The following is a 19,703-nucleotide window of genomic DNA, read 5'->3' as shown; positions in this document are numbered from 1 at the left end:
CTTCAGTGATTAAGTGCTTAATTGCACACTAGTTTCTCTATCAGTTATCTCACCTTGTCAGAGTAAAAGAGACAAATATATGTGTATGTATGTGTGCATATATGTATGTATATATATGTATATGTACGCATACGTCTGTGTGTGTATAAAGTATATGTGGAAGCTGGTCAGAATTCAATTTCACCTTTGTAAATGCACGTTAATGACACTATGTAAAAGACACATCGAACACTTTATGTAGGGCATACGTAAATCTGTGTATTTATGTATTTACGTATGTAGCTTAGCCTAGCATTTTAAAAACACTACAATCACCTTATGTGGTTGATTGTTCAATAAATCCCTGAACTATATGTTTAACAAATCTCTAACCCTATCAATGGAGTTAGTTAGTTTAGTTCTTATATTATGCACCCTATACCCATCTTGTGGGCGGTAGTGGAAAGGGTTAGAGTCCATGGCGGACTGAAGAAAATGTATATATGCTGGTTAGCATTGTTAATGTGTGGCCACGTCTGTGGTAGAAAATAATACAAAAAATCAAATAAAGGTATTATTGAAACTTTATAGGAAAACATTAAATCCTAAATATATCTTTAATATTATACTTGAAATATTGTATACTTTGCTCTCTCCATCGTACTTCTGCACCTGCTGGCAAGTGGTTCGGTGCAGTGTGCAGGTGATGTTCATTACTGGGTGAGCTGGCAGGTGGTGCTCACCTGCCAGCTCACCCAACGAAAATTTGGTTTTTAATACACTTACACATTTATTGGGTCTTTCCTTCACCTTCATTCAAGCACTAGGGTATTACAGTAAGTGTTTTAATTATAATATTTATTAACGTTATTATTTTTAATTTTTATTATTATTAGTATTATTATTAACAGGAGAGGAGTGTGTGTGTGTGTGGGGGGGGGGGGGGGGTATACTGGTACACATGTCCACATCCCAATGCCCGCCCTTCCAGGACTGGAGGTGCGGGGGTGTACAATAAACTATACCCACATCCGGCGGCAGCTTGTCGAAGGCGGAAGTGTAGCCTAGAGAATTTGTCATGATAATTAGTGATGACTCTTATTTTGATTATGGGTCTGTAATCCAGTTAAGCTTTTATTCTTAATTTATATTACAATGCTGGTAAAATACACTTCTTGATGATGAGTATGGAGTACAAATGAACTCATTGTGTACCCAAGTTCAAGTTCAAGTATGTTTATTGAGATAAGCAATAAATAAATCTCAAAGGGATAGAGTAGCTTAGGCTATTTCAACCCCCCTCTAATTCAAGTCCCTCAAGGGGCGCACAAATACTGTGACTACAAATAGACAAATAACATTACAAGAATCCAAACAAGAATTGTGAACCCTATACTCACAGGATGAATATAGGGTACACAATAAACTACCACTCACATCATGGGTATGGGTTGCACAAGAAACTATCGCGCAGAGGATGAATATGGAGAGCAAAGTAAACAAAGATTCACACGATGAGAAAGGGTTGCGCAATGTCCTATGACTCACAGAATGAGTATTAGCTGCACAATAAACTACAGGTCACAGGATAAGTATGGGTTGCACAATAAATTACAGGTCACAGGATGGGTATGGGCTGCACAAACTACCGGTAACAGGATGAGTATGGGATGCACAATAAATTACGGGTCACAGGATGAGTATGGGTTGCACAAACTACTGGTAACAAGATGAGTATGGGATGCACAATAAATTACCGCACAGAGGATGAGTATAGGGTGCACAAACTGGTTGGGTAAATGGAAATGGTTGGGTACATTTCCTTTCACCTAATGCGACTATTCATGTGTCCGGACTTTCAATTCAGTTATATTTATGCCAAAGTATTAACATGCAGCTTATATTTATGTCTTTATGATGACATAGAAAACTTCGTTTATTACAATATCTAGATTAAATTAACATTGATCTTCGGAAGGTCATAGTTCCCATATCGGTAAGGAGAGCGTCGGCCATGAAGCCTTGTTTAAAGTATGAATATTTTTCCTCTCTAATAAGGTATAATCTCTGTGATGGATTCACAAAAACTATTTTATATCTGCCTTTCTGATAACATATACAAATATAATCTTTATTTGTGAATATTTGTTAATTAAGCAATATATCAGAGGGCGTGTAGGGTTCGGTGTTCAATGAACGAAAAGGACTGGATCACTGTGTACAGGAGGCTGATATGGCAGCAAACACTCTCCTGGCGACCATATTTCTTGGATAAGTCGCTCCACACAATTGTCGCTTGGACCGTCGACTTCCTATGGCGTCACCTCTCACATATTTACGTCTCATTTCGTTATGAAATTAGATTATTTCAGAGAAAAAATAGGTTTGATCATGTTCTACGTGTAGCACCAACATTATAGTAAGTAAATATACCATATTTCTTCATTACTTACGTAATGCTAATACGTTTTGGGTAGTTTTGGCCTGATTTGGGTGATTGGGGTAATTCTATGGACCGTCGCCTGGCGTTCCGCGAGCGCTATGTCATGGGTTCGTATCCTGGCCGGGGAGGATTTACTGGGCGCAATTCCTTAACTGTAGCCTCTGTTTAACGCAACAGTAAAATGTGTACTTGGATGAAAAAACGATTCTTCGCGGCAGGGGATCGTATTCCAGGGACCATAGGATTAAGGACTTGCCCGAAACGCTACGCGTACTAGTGGCTCTACAAGAATGTAACAACTCTTGTATATATCTCAAAAAAAAAAATATCTAAAAAAAAAAAAAAATATCTCAAAAAATGAATATTGCGCATTTCCGGCTCTACGACCGATGAAAAATGCAACTTTTATACAACTACAAATATCTTTAGTTTTACTTTAAATTTTGTCCTGAAAGAGTTTTCATATATAGATCCAGTTTCTGCCGTTCTTCTGACATAAAAAGACCTTTGGTTTAATAAGTTATTAAGATGTTTTCAACAATATTAAAAACTAGGGCGTTCACCGATTCAAACATGGGCGACCCTTTTGGAAACGCAACACATGGGTTGACCTGATTGATATATGGGTCAGATTCCATTAAGGTTCGGAACAGCATTATGAAAGACATATAAGAATAGAGAAAACTGCAGAAGGACTAGAACGAGGGGAAACAGAGACCAAAGTGAACCCCGAGGATCTAAAGCTAAGTCATATTATATATATATATAATTATATATATATATATATATATATATATATATATATATATATATATATATATATATATATATATATATATATATATATATATATATATATGTCGTACCTAGTAGCCAGAACTCTCTTCTCAGCCTACTATTCAAGGCCCGATTTGCCTAATAAGCCAAGTTTTCCTGAATTAATATATTTACTATAGTTTTTTTCTAATGAAATGATAAAGCAACCCTTTTCTCTATGTATGAGGTCAATTTTTTTTTTTTGGAGTTAAAATTAACGTAGATATATGACCGAACCTAACCAACCCTACCTAACCTAACCTAACCTATATTTATAGGTAAGGTTAGGTTAGGTAGCCAAAAAAAGCTAGGTTAGGTTAGGTTAGGTTGGTTAGGTAGACGAAAAAACATTAATTCATGAAAACTTGGCTTATTAGGCAAATCGCGCCTTGAATAGTAGGCTGAGAAGTGCGTTCTGGCTATTAGGTACGACATATATATATATATATATATATATATATATATATATATATATATATATATATATATATATATATATATATATATATATATATATATATGTCGTACCTAGTAGCCAGAACTCTCTTCTCAGCCTACTATTCAAGGCCCGATTTGCCTAATAAGCCAAGTTTTCCTGAATTAATATATTTACTATAGTTTTTTTCTAATGAAATGATAAAGCAACCCTTTTCTCTATGTATGAGGTCAATTTTTTTTTTTTGGAGTTAAAATTAACGTAGATATATGACCGAACCTAACCAACCCTACCTAACCTAACCTAACCTATATTTATAGGTAAGGTTAGGTTAGGTAGCCAAAAAAAGCTAGGTTAGGTTAGGTTAGGTAGGTTAGGTAGACGAAAAAACATTAATTCATGAAAACTTGCCTTATTAGGCAAATCGGGCCTTGAATAGTAGGCTGAGAAGTGCGTTCTGGCTATTAGGTACGACATATATATATATATATATATGCAAACAAGCCTGAATGGTCCCCAGGACTATATACAACTGAAAACTCACACCCCAGAAGTGACTCGAACCCATACTCCCACAACTGGTATGTACAGGGACGCCTTAATCCGCTTGACCATCACGACCGGACAAAAAGGAAGTGATAGCCGAGGCTATATGAACCACTTCCCCGCCGGCACTCGGATGGTAATCTTGGGCATAGCATTTTATCAAATCACCTCATTCTTTGGGGCACACGTGAGGAACACAAATGCAAACAAGCCTGAATGGTCCCCAGGACTATATACAACTGAAAACTCACACCCCAGAAGTGACTCGAACCCATACTCCCACAACTGGTATGTACAGGGACGCCTTAATCCGCTTGACCATCACGACCGGACAAAAAGGAAGTGATAGCCGAGGCTATATGAACCACTTCCCCGCCGGCACTCGGATGGTAATCTTGGGCATAGCATTTTATCAAATCACCTCATTCTTTGGGGCACACGTGAGGAACACAAATGCAAACAAGCCTGAATGGTCCCCAGGACTATATACAACTGAAAACTCACACCCCAGAAGTGACTCGAACCCATACTCCCACAACTGGTATGTACAGGGACGCCTTAATCCGCTTGACCATCACGACCGGACAAAAAGGAAGTGATAGCCGAGGCTATATGAACCACTTCCCCGCCGGCACTCGGATGGTAATCTTGGGCATAGCATTTTATCAAATCACCTCATTCTTTGGGGCACACGTGAGGAACACAAATGCAAACAAGCCTGAATGGTCCCCAGGACTATATACAACTGAAAACTCACACCCCAGAAGTGACTCGAACCCATACTCCCACAACTGGTATGTACAGGGACGCCTTAATCCGCTTGACCATCACGACCGGACAAAAAGGAAGTGATAGCCGAGGCTATATGAACCACTTCCCCGCCGGCACTCGGATGGTAATCTTGGGCATAGCATTTTATCAAATCACCTCATTCTTTGGGGCACACGTGAGGAACACAAATGCAAACAAGCCTGAATGGTCCCCAGGACTATATACAACTGAAAACTCACACCCCAGAAGTGACTCGAACCCATACTCCCACAACTGGTATGTACAGGGACGCCTTAATCCGCTTGACCATCACGACCGGACAAAAAGGAAGTGATAGCCGAGGCTATATGAACCACTTCCCCGCCGGCACTCGGATGGTAATCTTGGGCATAGCATTTTATCAAATCACCTCATTCTTTGGGGCACACGTGAGGAACACAAATGCAAACAAGCCTGAATGGTCCCCAGGACTATATACAACTGAAAACTCACACCCCAGAAGTGACTCGATGAAAATATAGCCTCGAAGTGAAATGTTCATATAGCCTCGGCTATCACTTCCTTTTTGTCCGGTCGTGATGGTCAAGCGGATTAAGGCGTCCCTGTACATACCAGTTGTGGGAGTATGGGTTCGAGTCACTTCTGGGGTGTGAGTTTTCAGTTGTATATAGTCCTGGGGACCATTCAGGCTTGTTTGCATTTGTGTTCCTCACGTGTGCCCCAAAGAATGAGGTGATTTGATAAAATGCTATGCCCAAGATTACCATCCGAGTGCCGGCGGGGAAGTGGTTCATATAGCCTCGGCTATCACTTCCTTTTTGTCCGGTCGTGATGGTCAAGCGGATTAAGGCGTCCCTGTACATACCAGTTGTGGGAGTATGGGTTCGAGTCACTTCTGGGGTGTGAGTTTTCAGTTGTATATAGTCCTGGGGACCATTCAGGCTTGTTTGCATTTGTGTTCCTCACGTGTGCCCCAAAGAATGAGGTGATTTGATAAAATGCTATGCCCAAGATTACCATCCGAGTGCCGGCGGGGAAGTGGTTCATATAGCCTCGGCTATCACTTCCTTTTTGTCCGGTCGTGATGGTCAAGCGGATTAAGGCGTCCCTGTACATACCAGTTGTGGGAGTATGGGTTCGAGTCACTTCTGGGGTGTGAGTTTTCAGTTGTATATAGTCCTGGGGACCATTCAGGCTTGTTTGCATTTGTGTTCCTCACGTGTGCCCCAAAGAATGAGGTGATTTGATAAAATGCTATGCCCAAGATTACCATCCGAGTGCCGGCGGGGAAGTGGTTCATATAGCCTCGGCTATCACTTCCTTTTTGTCCGGTCGTGATGGTCAAGCGGATTAAGGCGTCCCTGTACATACCAGTTGTGGGAGTATGGGTTCGAGTCACTTCTGGGGTGTGAGTTTTCAGTTGTATATAGTCCTGGGGACCATTCAGGCTTGTTTGCATTTGTGTTCCTCACGTGTGCCCCAAAGAATGAGGTGATTTGATAAAATGCTATGCCCAAGATTACCATCCGAGTGCCGGCGGGGAAGTGGTTCATATAGCCTCGGCTATCACTTCCTTTTTGTCCGGTCGTGATGGTCAAGCGGATTAAGGCGTCCCTGTACATACCAGTTGTGGGAGTATGGGTTCGAGTCACTTCTGGGGTGTGAGTTTTCAGTTGTATATAGTCCTGGGGACCATTCAGGCTTGTTTGCATTTGTGTTCCTCACGTGTGCCCCAAAGAATGAGGTGATTTGATAAAATGCTATGCCCAAGATTACCATCCGAGTGCCGGCGGGGAAGTGGTTCATATAGCCTCGGCTATCACTTCCTTTTTGTCCGGTCGTGATGGTCAAGCGGATTAAGGCGTCCCTGTACATACCAGTTGTGGGAGTATGGGTTCGAGTCACTTCTGGGGTGTGAGTTTTCAGTTATATATATATATATATATATATATATATATATATATATATATATATATATATATATATATATATATATATATATATATATATAAAAAGTTTGTGAGGGTACCACCTCTGGTGCCAATGTGGGGACCCATAGCCTCGGAGAAGAAAATAAAAAGTATTCAGAGGAGACCTTGTGGTTTCTCACTGAACACTAATATTATCTTCTCCTACCACCCCCATTCTTTTGTATGTACACATATATATTTACTTTATTTGAACTTTGTTACAAAAAAGGAGTTATATATGGGTTACAAAGATAGTTGTCATAGGTTGTCGAGTTCCTCCAGCTCCTCAGATGGCGGGCAGGAACCCTGGATGCAGTGCGCATTTCCCCTCTGTATCGCCACACTGAGGCGCTGGAAAAGAAAGCTTGCAGCTCTCGGGTCCCTTGTTGTTTCAATGAGCCTAGAACCCAGTTCCTTCAAAAAACTGGTAGCACTTTTACCCCAGGCGCCGAGCGTCTCAGAAGCAATGGGGACAAAATTGTAGTGGTGATCCAGTTCTCTATACTTACGGGATTTGGCTGCTTCCCTGTGGGTGGCAGCGCCACCTGGTTGTGCAACACTGAGGTTAATGTAGGTGTTAGCCAGGGTTGATACGCATGTGTAGTCCCATACCAACTGCTTGCCATTCTTCCAGGGGTTCACTGTGATACCATCCGGGCGACCAATAAGAGCATCAGAGTTACGGGGCGTTAGGTAACGGGGCTCTCTTTCAGCTGGGCATCCAGCTGTGGTGAGGCTCCTCTTGATGATGTCGTTAACTTCACTGTGCCTCGAGTGCCATCCCCCTGTGCTTTGGCAGAGTAGGCCATGGTGACCGTACCTGTCAGCCACCACCTCGCCGCAAATACACCTATATCTGGTGTGGATTGGGGCAGCAAGGCGGAGGGCCACAGCAATTCGGAGGGCGTGTGGTGTGAGACGCGTGCCAGTTGCCGACATTGGGGTTGCTAACAGGAAATCCCCTGCATGTGGTGCTGCTACTGCTGTGAGGCGAGCAATGTCGTGTTGTGTTGTTGCAGCACCCAGGCACTCTGCAGCAACTTGGTCTACAATGGGACCATCCCAGCTGGATTGCTTGTGGGATTTTGGGGATGGTGGTTGAGGTGATTGGCCTGCACGAGAGGCCCACTCTGTGGCACAGCGTGTAAAATTGGGATCATGTACACCTGCCAGCTGATGTAAGTGGGCAGGTAGAATTTCCTTCACAAGGTCGTCGGATGCTGATAAGGAGGACAGGAAGGCTGGAACAGCGATTTGCGTTGCTGTTCGAACTCCGAGGCCCCCAAGTCTTACGGGAAGAGAGGCTTGTTTCCACTGTAGGTCATCGAGAGAGAGGTTAAGGGCTTTTTCTAGCATTGATTTCAGTAACCGGTCATACTCACTTAGTTTTTGGCTACTGTAAGATGGTGAACACCTCAGAAAGAAGGTTAACCTGGGGAGGGACAGACATCTGGTGATGAGGTAGAGTGCATCATGAGCATCAATATCCTCAATCCTCCCATCCATCCTCTTAAGGTCGGCGATTTTCTTATCAAGGACCTCATCGATGGCTTTCAACCCCAGGGGAGCTCCTAGGAGTGTGCTGTCTTCAGGTTTAGTTTTATGGATATTTGGCAGAAGACCCTCTATTCTCTCTACGATGCCCTGGTTGGAACATATTATTTCACATTTAGAAGGGTTCAGGGTGAGGCCTAAAACTGCACCTTGCTCCTGGATTTTTCTGATGTCCTCCAGGAGGGAGTCTTGGGAACCAGCTAGGGTACCATCATCCAAGAACCAGATGTTAAGCTCGCTGGACAGGACCTCTGTGACTTGTTTGATGACTAAACAGAAAAGGAGAGGAGCAAGGGGGTCACCCTGTTGGACGCCTTCTCGCGAGTTAATTTCATGTTCGCCAAAAAGTAGCTTAAGATCCATACTGTAGCATGAATGTACAAAAGGGTAGAGGGAAGGGAAATGACTATGAACCGCACGGAGTACAGCATCCCTCCGCACCAAACTGAAGGCATTTTTGAAATCTAGCTTGATAAGGGCCTTTTCGTCTGTGATGTTGGCGATGAAGGCTCGAGCTGCATGGGCTGCCGCCTCACACCCTTGTGGAATGCCAAACCCGAGCTGTTTTGGCTTCAGCATGTTGGCCGCTGCATCACTAACTGTTCTTGCAGCTGCCTTTGCTGACGAGACGCCGGAGAGAATTGCCCACAGCTATTGGCCTGATCCCTCCATCCTTTTTCTTTAGAGCACAGAGAGATGCTCCAAAAAAGATAGGTCTTATGGACGCTGGTATGTTGCCAGCTAGACATGTGTTGGTGAATCTGGTTAGTTCCACCAAGAGGTTCTTTGCAATGTCACCCAGTGCAGGGTTGAGCATTTGCTTGAGGTGGTTGGGTTTTAGTCCTGTGAACCCACCTGCTGATCCTGTAGGGAAAGACATGGCTGCTTTATGGACCACAGATTCAGCCACCCAGAGAGGTTCTGCTCCGGTAGCCCCCACTTGTACAATGTCGTCCTCACGCGGAGCCCTGGGTGGGTGTTTCTCCCTTAGGGCTTGAGCTATATATATATATATATATATATATATATATATATATATATATATATATATATATATATATATATATATATATATATAGCTCTATATATATATATATATATATATATATATAGCTATATATATATATATATATATATATATATATATATATATATATATATATATATATATATATATATATATATATATATATGTCGTACCTAGTAGCCAGAACGCACTTCTCAGCCTACTATGCAAGGCCCGATTTGCCTAATAAGCCAAGTTTTCATGAATTAATTTATTTTTCGACTACCTAACCTACCTAACCTAACCTAACTTTTTCGTCTACCTAACCCTAACCTAACCTAATAAAGATAGGTTAGGTTAGGTAGGGTTGGTTAGGTTCGGTCATATATCTACGTTAATTTTAACTTCAATAAAAAAAACTGACCTCAGTACATAATGAAATGGGTAGCTTTATCATTTCATAAGAAAAAAATTAGAGAAAATATATTAATTCAGGAAAACTTGGCTTATTAGGCAAATCAGGGCCTTGCATAGTAAGGCTGAGAAGTGCGTTCTGGCTACTAGGTACGACATTATATATATATATATATATATATATATATATATATATATATATATATATATATATATATATATATATATAATATAAAATATTGTTTAAGAGGCGGGGCCTCGCCTGGTACTGTAGCAATATACCTTGTGACCAGAATATTAAAATGAATCACAGTATTACGTCTGTAAAGCAATGTAATACAGAGAGAGTTTAACACATTAAGAGTATTGCGACGATAGTCCGCACGATCTGTACCCTGCAATTGAGTGGATGTATTTCAGATCTGCCATATACAGTAATACAGATGTTGTATAACACACGTGGCGTTGTATTCTAGTAGAGAACTGTTATTTCACAAGTAATGTCCCCACCGGAGGTAATGTATTCCTGTCTGGTTCAGGCCATACGCACGTAATGCTGCCGGAGCCGCTCCTGCATGCAATAACGCGAAACTAACGGCTAGCGTCAGTCCTGCCTTGTCCTGGCATCCCAGGTCTTCCGGATATCTTGAGGTTATCTTGAGATGATTTCGGGGCTTTAGTGTCCCCGCGGCCCGGTCCTCCACCAGGCCTCCACCCCCAGGAAGCAGCCCGTGACAGCTGAATAACACCCAGGTACCTATTTTACTGCTAGGTAACAGGGGGCATAGGGTGAAAGAAACTCTGCCCATTGTTTCTCGGCGTTCGGGATCGAACCCGGGACCACAGGATCACAAGTCCAGCGTGCTGTCCGCTCGGCCGACCGGCTCTTCATGCCAACTACTACATTACTGCACTGATAGTCGAATTACTGTGCCTATAAGGTTCAGTCATTGTGTTTGTCAGTGATGTTACCTGGTTGGATACCAGAGATACTGTGTAGATATGATAGAGCCCAATAGGCTCAGGAACCTGTACACCAGTTGATTGACAGTTGAGAGGCGGGACCAAAGAGCCTGAGCTCAACCCCCGCAAGCACAACTAGGTGTGAGCAGACAGACAGACAGAGAGAAAATTGAACTTGGATCATAACATTTCGTGGTTCCTTGATTCAATTGCCAATGTGGTTGACCGCTTCCCAGTGAACAAGCATGAACACAGTGTACCAATTACTCGACCAAAGTCGTTTCGCAAGAGCAGGACGATTGGTTATTTCACACGAGGTGTCGGAGTGTCCCGTTGTTGGCCCTGACTGGCCGAGTGACCCTCTGCTGGCCCTGACTGGCCGAGTGACCCTCTGCTGGCCCTGACTGGCCGAGTGACCCTCTGCTGGCCCTGACAAGCCGAGTGACCCTCTCCTGGCTCTGACTGGCCGAGTGACCCTCTGCTGGCCCTGACTGGCCGAGTGACCCTCTGCTGGCCCTGACTGGCCGAGTGACCCTTTGCTGGCCCTGACTGGCCGAGTGACCCTCTCCTGGCCCTGACTGGCCGAGTGACCCTTTGCTGGCCCTGACTGGCCGAGTGACCCTCTCCTGGCCCTGACTGGCCGAGTGACCCTCTGCTGGCCCTGACTGGCCGAGTGGCCCGTTGTTGGCCCTGACTGGCCGAGTGACCCTCTGCTGGCCCTGACTGGCCGAGTGTTCCTCTGCTGGCCCTGACTGGCCGAGTGACCCTCTCCTGGCCCTGACTGGCCGAGTGTTCCTCTCCTGGCCCTGACTGGCCGAGTGACCCTCTGCTGGCCCTGACTGACCGAGTGTCCCTCTGCTGGCCCTGACTGGCCGAGTGGCCCGTTGTTGGCCCTGACTGGCCGAGTGACCCTCTGCTGGCCCTGACTGACCGAGTGTCCCTCTGCTGGCCCTGACTGGCCGAGTGACCCTCTGCTGGCCCTGACTAGCCGAGTGACCCTCTCCTGGCCCTGACTGGCCGAGTGTTCCTCTCCTGGCCCTGACTGGCCGAGTGACCCTCTGCTGGCCCTGACTGGCCGAGTGACCCTCTGCTGGCCCTGACTAGCCGAGTGACCCTCTCCTGGCCCTGACTGGCTGAGTGACCCTCTGCTGGCCCTGACTGGCCGAGTGACCCTTTGCTGGCCCTGACTGGCCGAGTGACCCTCTGCTGGCCCTGACTGGCCGAGTGACCCTTTGCTGGCCCTGACTGGCCGAGTGACCCTCTCCTGGCCCTGACTGGCCGAGTGACCCTTTGCTGGCCCTGACTGGCCGAGTGACCCTCTCCTAGCCCTGACTGGCCGAGTGACCCTCTGCTGGCCCTGACTGGCCGAGTGACCCTCTACTGGCCCTGACTGGCCGAGTGACCCTTTGCTGGCCCTGACTGGCCGAGTGACCCTCTCCTGGCCCTGACTGGCCGAGTGACCCTCTACTGGCCCTGACTGGCCGAGTGACCCTCTGCTGGCCCTGACTGGCCGAGTGTCCATCTGCTGGCCCTGACTGGCCGAGTGACCCTCTGCTGGCCCTGACTGGCCGAGTGACCCTCTGCTGGCCCTGACTGGCCGAGTGTCCCTCTGCTGGCCCTGACTGGCCGAGTGACCCTCTGCTGGCCCTGACTGGCCGAGTGACCAAAGGAGATTACTTGATATGTAGTACTTCGGCTATGTCTAATCTCCCCCTGGGCTCTAGGACAAGATTGTCCGCTAGGATGGCATTTTATTAAGATTATTCAATGGCTTGTTCGATAGAGCTCGAACTTACACACGAGGGGTCAGCGGTTGGAGGCTCCTACAGCCCAAGTGAGTGGAATGTTGATTTCCGAGGAACTGTGGATGACAATTTATCTCCAGTAAGTTTATGTCTCGAGTAAGTCTGCTGAGACAGTTGCTGAGACAGTTGCTAAGACACTAGTTGAGATAGTTATTGAGACACTAGTTGAGATAGTTGTTGAGACAGTTGTTGAGATAGTTGTTGAGACACTAGTTGAGATAGTTGTTGAGACACTAGTTGAGATAGTTGTTGAGACACTAGTTGAGATAGTTGTTGAGATAGTTGTTGAGATAGTTGTTGAGACACTAGTTGAGATAGTTATTGAGACACTAGTTGAGATAGTTGTTGAGACAGTTGTTGAGATAGTTGTTGAGACACTAGTTGAGATAGTTGTTGAGACACTAGTTGAGATAGTTGTTGAGATAGTTGTTGAGATAGTTGTTGAGACAGTTGTTGAGATAGTTGTTGAGACACTAGTTGAGATAGTTGTTGAGACACTAGTTGAGATAGTTGTTGAGACACTAGTTGAGATAGTTGTTGAGACACTAGTTGAGATAGTTGTTGAGACACTAGTTGAGATAGTTGTTGAGACACTAGTTGAGATAGTTGTTGAGACACTAGTTGAGATAGTTGTTGAGACACTAGTTGAGATAGTTGTTGAGATAGTTGTTGAGATAGTTGTTGAGATAGTTGTTGAGATAGTTGTTGAGATAGTTGTTGAGACACTAGTTGAGATAGTTGTTGAGATAGTTGTTGAGATAGTTGTTGAGATAGTTGTTGAGACACTAGTTGAGATAGTTGTTGAGATAGTTGTTGAGATAGTTGTTGAGACACTAGTTGAGATAGTTGTTGAGATAGTTGTTGAGATAGTTGTTGAGACACTAGTTGAGACAGTTGCTGAGACAGTTGTTGAGACAGTTGTTGAGACAGCAGCTGAGACAGCAGCTGAGACAGTTGTTGAGACACTAGTTGAGATAGTTGTTGAAACAGTAGCTGAGACAATAACTGAGACAGTAGCTGAGACAGTAGCTGAGTCAGTTGCAAATCTGCCTTCTGTCTTTCCAATACATCTTTCCGAACGTATTGGAAAGATGCTGATTAAATACGAAGCAAATCTTCTTGACAATCAGAAGTGAATGACTCATACCTTGACAAGATGATGTTGACTGATCTCTTTAGATGCTGTTGGCTCATCCCTCGATGCCTCTGCCAGGCCTTCGTTCGAGCCCCAACGGTCAAAGCGGTTGGGCATTACACCTTCCATGTCCTCTCCCGGCTGCTATCTTATTTTCGTGTCCCTTCCATGTGTTGAAGATATCGTGGCTTAGCAGTTTCTCCTCATAGTTGCCTTCCTTGTTATGTGAATCACTGTTTTAAAACGAGGAGGAGAGGTCAGGGGAAAGCGCCAAGCCATTATAACTATATATCACTGGGAAGGGGTCAGGATAAGGATTTGGGATGGGACGGGGGGGAAGGAATTGTGCCCAACCACTTGTGGACAGTCGGGGATTGAACGCCGACCTGCATGACGCCAGACCGTCGCTCTACCGTCCGACCCAAGTGGTTGGACTGGTATAGAAGGAGGAACGTAGAGGGAGAAGAAGAGGGCAGTGAAAGGTAGAAGTATGAAAGACTCGACGATAAAAGAAAGGAGAGGCGAAGAACTAATGAAAAGGCGGTTAACATGGAAGCAAAAAATTGCAAGGGTGGGAATAGGTGCTGAATAGGTGAGATGGGTCAGGGGGGGGGGAGGGAGAGTGGCGGTAATGGGGAGTATAAGGGGTGAGGGGGAGATGGAAGGGGGAGGAAAGGGTGGGGGGGGGGAGAAAAGGGGGAGGGGGGGAGGGGACAGATTTCCACACTCCTGGAGAGCAACAAGGGGCGGAGGATGATCACCCACCACCAGTGTGTAGTGGACTAGAGTACTGAGTGTTACCCCCCTCTTGTGCCCTGCCTCACCCGGACCTGACTCACCACCGAGTATCCTGGTGAGTAACCACTCATATGAGTACAGGTTCAGTTGAACTAGCCTCGTCGTGGTGCGTTACGCCTTGAGCCGGATGTTTCATGCTAGACACCATAGCCTGGTGCCTCTCCTAGTCACTAAGACACAGGGCAATGGACCTGTACCAAGCTCATTAACAAAAGATATATTGGATCAATAGAACATTTATGTTCAGTGTTCATTGGAACCTCACCAAATGTGTTCATCTGAACATTTTTATTCCAGCCATCATATTGAAATTGAACAGTTATCTTCTACGTTATTAAGAGCATTTCGTGTCCGATATCTCTAATCTATTTATGACAATAAATCGAATAATTTCGCAATTGTGTTTATTTTGCAATATTCTAAATCTGTTACACGTGAAAGTTTTAAATAAGTTAAAACTAACATAATATTACCCAAGTTCTAGAGGTATTCGGTCTAAATATATATATATATATATATATATATATATATATATATATATATATATATATATATATATATGTCGTACCTAGTAGCCAGAACGCACTTCTCAGCCTAGTATGCAAGGCCCGATTTGCCTAATAAGCCAAGTTTTCCTGAATTAATATATTTTCTCTAATTTTTTTCTTATTAAATGATAAAGCTACCCATTTCATTATGTATGAGATCAATCTTGTTTTATTGTTGTTAAAATTAACGTAGATATATGACCGAACCTAACCAACCCTACCTAACCTAACCTAATCTATCTTTATAGGTTAGGTTCGGTTAGGTGACCGTAAAAGGTAGGTTAGGTTAGGTTAGGTAGGTTAGGTCGTCGAAAAAACATTAATTCATGAAAACTTGGCCTATTAGGCAAATTTGGCCTTGCATAGTAGGCTGAGAAGTGCATTCTGGCTACTAGGTACGACATATATATATATATATATATATATATATATATTTCCTAATACAGTTTCTCTTATGGAAAAAACGTGATCCAAATTTCCCTCGATAATTTTAATATTGATTGTTAAAAATGTGAGAACATTAAAATATGTTGATTAACAATTAGCTTAATTCCACTAGTTTGTGGATCTCTTAAATACCTCGTGAAGAATATAAGCAATCAGAAAATATCAATTAATCAGGTAAATATTGGTTAATCAGGAAAATCGTTGATTAAACCCATTGTAAATGGTTAGGAATTAAATGCATTTGTAATTCACGTCAGAGTATCGGCATCTGATTGGTTGATGCCTACGCTCTACCTATAGCAACTCTTTTATTGATAGAAACATACCAAATCGAGTCTAATTTGGGGTAAGAATAATACTTTATATATATTGGTCCTCGCTTGTGTACAATGGACCCATTTTCTGTTTCAAACATCACATCAGAAATTGATGAAATATTTTTAATGTGTGCGTGTGTGTGCGTATGTGTGTGTGTTTACTAGTTGTGTTTTTACGGGGGTTGAGCTTTGCTCTTTCGGCCCGCCTCTCTACTGTCAATCAACTGTTTACTAACTACTTTTTTTTTTTCCCCACACCACACACACACACACACCCCAGGAAGCAGCCCGTGACAGCTGACTAACTCCCAGGTACCTATTTACTGCTAGGTAACAGGGGCATTCAGGGTGAAAGAAACTTTGCCCATTTGTTTCTGCCTCGTGCGGGAATCAACCCGCGCCACAGAATTACGAATCTTGCGCGCTATCCACCAGGCTACGAGGCCCCCTGTGTGTGTGTGCGTGCGTGCGTGTGCGTGTGTGTGTGTGTGTGTGTGTGTGTGTGTGTGTGTGTGTGTGTGTGTGTGTGTGTGTGTTTCACTGCAGAAGCTGAAAAATAAACTCTCCAAAGTTCATCATAATTGGGGCCTCATGGCTGAGTGGACAGCGCTCGGGGGGTCGTAATCCTAAGAGTCCGGGATCGATTCCCGGCCGAGGTAGAAACAAATCAGCAGAGTTTCCTTCACCCTGATGGCCTTGTTCACCTACCAGTTAGGTACCTGAGAGATAGACAGCTGTTACGGGCTGCTTCCTGGGTGTGTGTGTTGAGGAAATAGTAGTAAGTAACAGTTAACTGATTGACAGTTGAGAGGCGGGCCGAAAGAGCAGAGCTCAATCCCCCGCAAACACAACTAGGTGAACACACACACACATATATTGACCCATTAGGGGCAACGCCCCCCCCCCCCCTGTGCCTCCTCAACCACTTCACTATTCTTCTCGCGTGTTTTTTGTGTGAGAAGTTATCTTCTTGAGGTTATCTTGAGATGATTTCGGGGCTTTAGTGTCCCCGCGGCCCGGTCCTCGACCAGGCCTCCACCCCCAGGAAGCAGCCCGTGACGGCTGACTTACACCCAGGTACCTATTTTACTGCTAGGAAACAGGGTGAAAGAAACTCTGCCCATTGTTTCTCACCGGCGCCTGGGATCGAACCCAGGACCACAGGATCACAAGTCCAGGTTCTTTAGTGTGTGTGTGGAGGAGGTCAGTGGCATCAGCGGGTGTGGCTGTTGCAAGCATGCTACCACAGCAGGTGTGGATGTTGCAAGCATGTTACCGCAGCAGGTGTGGATGTTGCAAGCATGCTACCGCAGCAGGTGTGGATGTTGCAAGCATGCTACCATAGCAGGTGTGGATGTTGCAAGCATGCTACCACAGCAGGTGTGGATGTTGCAAGCATGCTACCGCAGCATGTGTGGATGTTGCAAGCATGCTACCACAGCAGGTGTGGATGTTGCAAGCATGCTACCACAGCAGGTGTGGATGTTGCAAGCATGCTACCACAGCAGGTGTGGATGTTGCAAGCATGCTACCAGAGCAGGTGTGGATGTTGCAAGCATGCTACCGCAGCAGATGTGGATGTTGCAAGCATGCTACCACAGCAGGTGTGGATGTTGCAAGCATGCTACCGCAGCAGATGTGGATGTTGCAAGCATGCTACCACAGCAGGTGTGGATGTTGCAAGCATGCTACCGCAGCAGATGTGGATGTTGCAAGCATGCTACCACAGCAGGTGTGGATGTTGCAAGCATGTTACCGTTAACTGCCTCGTATGGCAGTTAACGGTAGCATGCAGAGTTGCAGGGATGATCCTGCAACTCTGCAATGTGCCCTGATGCCTGTCTCAGAGACCTGTCTCAGGGACCTGTCTCAGAGACCTGTCTCAGGGACCTGTCTCAGGGACCTGTCTCAGGGACCTGTCTCAGGGATTCCTTCGCCTAGTGACTGCCTGGATCCGGGTCCTGTGATGCAAGCGTAAAGTCAAACACTAACGTTTGTGTAATATGTTGCACAAATGTTGTTGAAGGGTTCATTAAATTGTGTTGATGATGTGTTGCTACCGTATGTTGTGTTGACTTTGTAAACATCGTGTTTAATGGTGGTAGTGTGTAGAGCCTCAATGGTTGTGTTGCAGGTATTTACTGACTCGTGTTCTGTGTTGCAGACGCCATGGGGTGGGGCGTGCTGGCGGCTGCCGCCGTGGCAGCGTTGGGCGGTGTAGCAGAGGCCGCGGGCGGGAAAATGCAAGACACCATCAAGGACCTGTACGAGGCCCCGCCAGAGGGCCAGAAGGGCAGACTCTTCGTCAATTTTAACCAAGCGGTCGCCTACAACACCTCCATCGCCTTCACGATGCCTCTGTTCACCTACGCTCTGCCCGGAGTGGAGGAATTCACGGCGGCGGGCTACACAGCCTCGTCCTTCGGCGCGCTGGCCTGGACGGGGCTCTTCTTGATGACTTCCATGGGTATCTCTCTCTACACGACATCCCAAGACACTTATAATAGAGCGTATAGCGACTCACAAGACTCCTTTCTTACTAGAGTCATCTTGGACTCCGTCTCCGGCCTGCCCAACGTGCTCGACACCTCCACCTGCGCCAGTTTGGCCATCTGCAGCGCCTACGGTGATGTGGATAAATATGGATATTTATCTTGGGCCGTCAAGTTCTTCGCTCCGTAAGTACTGCTTTACCTTTGCACTGTTTCTAGTGTCTGTCGTTCAGTTGGTTGATTGAATCGTTTGCCCTTAAAAATCATGAAATAACAAATAGGTTATCTTGAGGTTATCTTGAGGCTATCTTGAGGCTATCTTGAGGTTATCTTGAGGTTATCTTGAGATGATTTCGGGGCTTAGCGTCCCCGCGGCCCGGTCCTCGACCAGGCCTCCTTTTTTTGTTACACATCCCCAGGAAGCAGCCCGTAGCAGCTGTCTAACTCCCAGGTACCTATTTACTGCTAGATGAACAGGGGGCATCAGGGTGAAAGAAACTCTGGCCATTTGTTTCCGCCTCCACCGGGGATCGAACCCGGAACCCCGGGTTCGATCGTTTAGGTCCAAATGCAAGGTTTTGAGGACTGAAAAAGGGTCGACCCTTACAGTAGAAGGTTTCGTTGGCAATAATCAAAAGAAGGACCCAAGCCTGGAAGAAGATGTAGCTAAGGTGGTCTCCTGTGGTCCTGGGTTCGATCCCAGGCGCCGGCGAGAAACAATGGGCAGAGTTTCTTTCACCCTATGCCCCTGTTACCTAGCAGTAAAATAGGTACCTGGGTGTTAGTCAGCTGTCACGGGCTGCTTCCTGGGGGTGGACACTAAAAAAAAAAAGCCCCGAAATTATCTCAAGATGAGAAGAAGAAGGCTAAATAACAGTTTTTACTCCATGCACGTAACCTTCTGATCACTACTTGACTGAACCACGCAGCGATCAACACATCACACAACACAGTGTTGCTGTCAACACAACACCCGACAGAGGTGCCATGGGCACAGTCAGAGAACACTGTATGAACATCAGAGGTCCACGGTTGTTCAACGTCCTCCCAGCGAGCATCAGAAATATTACAGGAACAACCGTGGACATCTTCAAGAGGAAACTAGATTGTTTCCTTCAAGGAGTGCCGGACCAACCAGGCTGTGGTGGGTATGTGGGCCTGCGGGCCGCTCCAAGCAACAACCTGGTGGACCAAACTCTCACAAGCCTGGCCTCGGGCCGGGCTTGGGCAGTAGAAGAACTCCCAGAACCCCATCAACCAGGT

At 45.3% G+C, this 19,703-nt stretch overlaps 1 protein-coding gene across 1 annotated transcript; it reads right to left on the bottom strand.

Annotated features, from left to right (window-relative positions):
• Window positions 1-11,103: 11,103 nt before the first annotated feature.
• LOC138358593 (hornerin-like) lies at window positions 11,104-13,967 on the bottom strand. The gene is made up of 2 exons (XM_069316661.1): window positions 13,851-13,967; window positions 11,104-12,549 (listed from the first exon to the last, which is right to left on the bottom strand). The coding sequence occupies exons 1-2, from the start codon at window positions 13,965-13,967 to the stop codon at window positions 11,104-11,106; spliced, it is 1,563 nt and encodes a 520-aa protein (XP_069172762.1).
• Between the last annotated feature and the right edge of the window lie 5,736 nt (window positions 13,968-19,703).

The sequence above is a fragment of the Procambarus clarkii genome, chromosome 84, assembly GCF_040958095.1.
Source record: "Procambarus clarkii isolate CNS0578487 chromosome 84, FALCON_Pclarkii_2.0, whole genome shotgun sequence".
Taxonomy (NCBI): Eukaryota; Metazoa; Arthropoda; class Malacostraca; order Decapoda; family Cambaridae; genus Procambarus; species Procambarus clarkii.
This window is presented reverse-complemented; position numbering and strand designations above follow the sequence as displayed.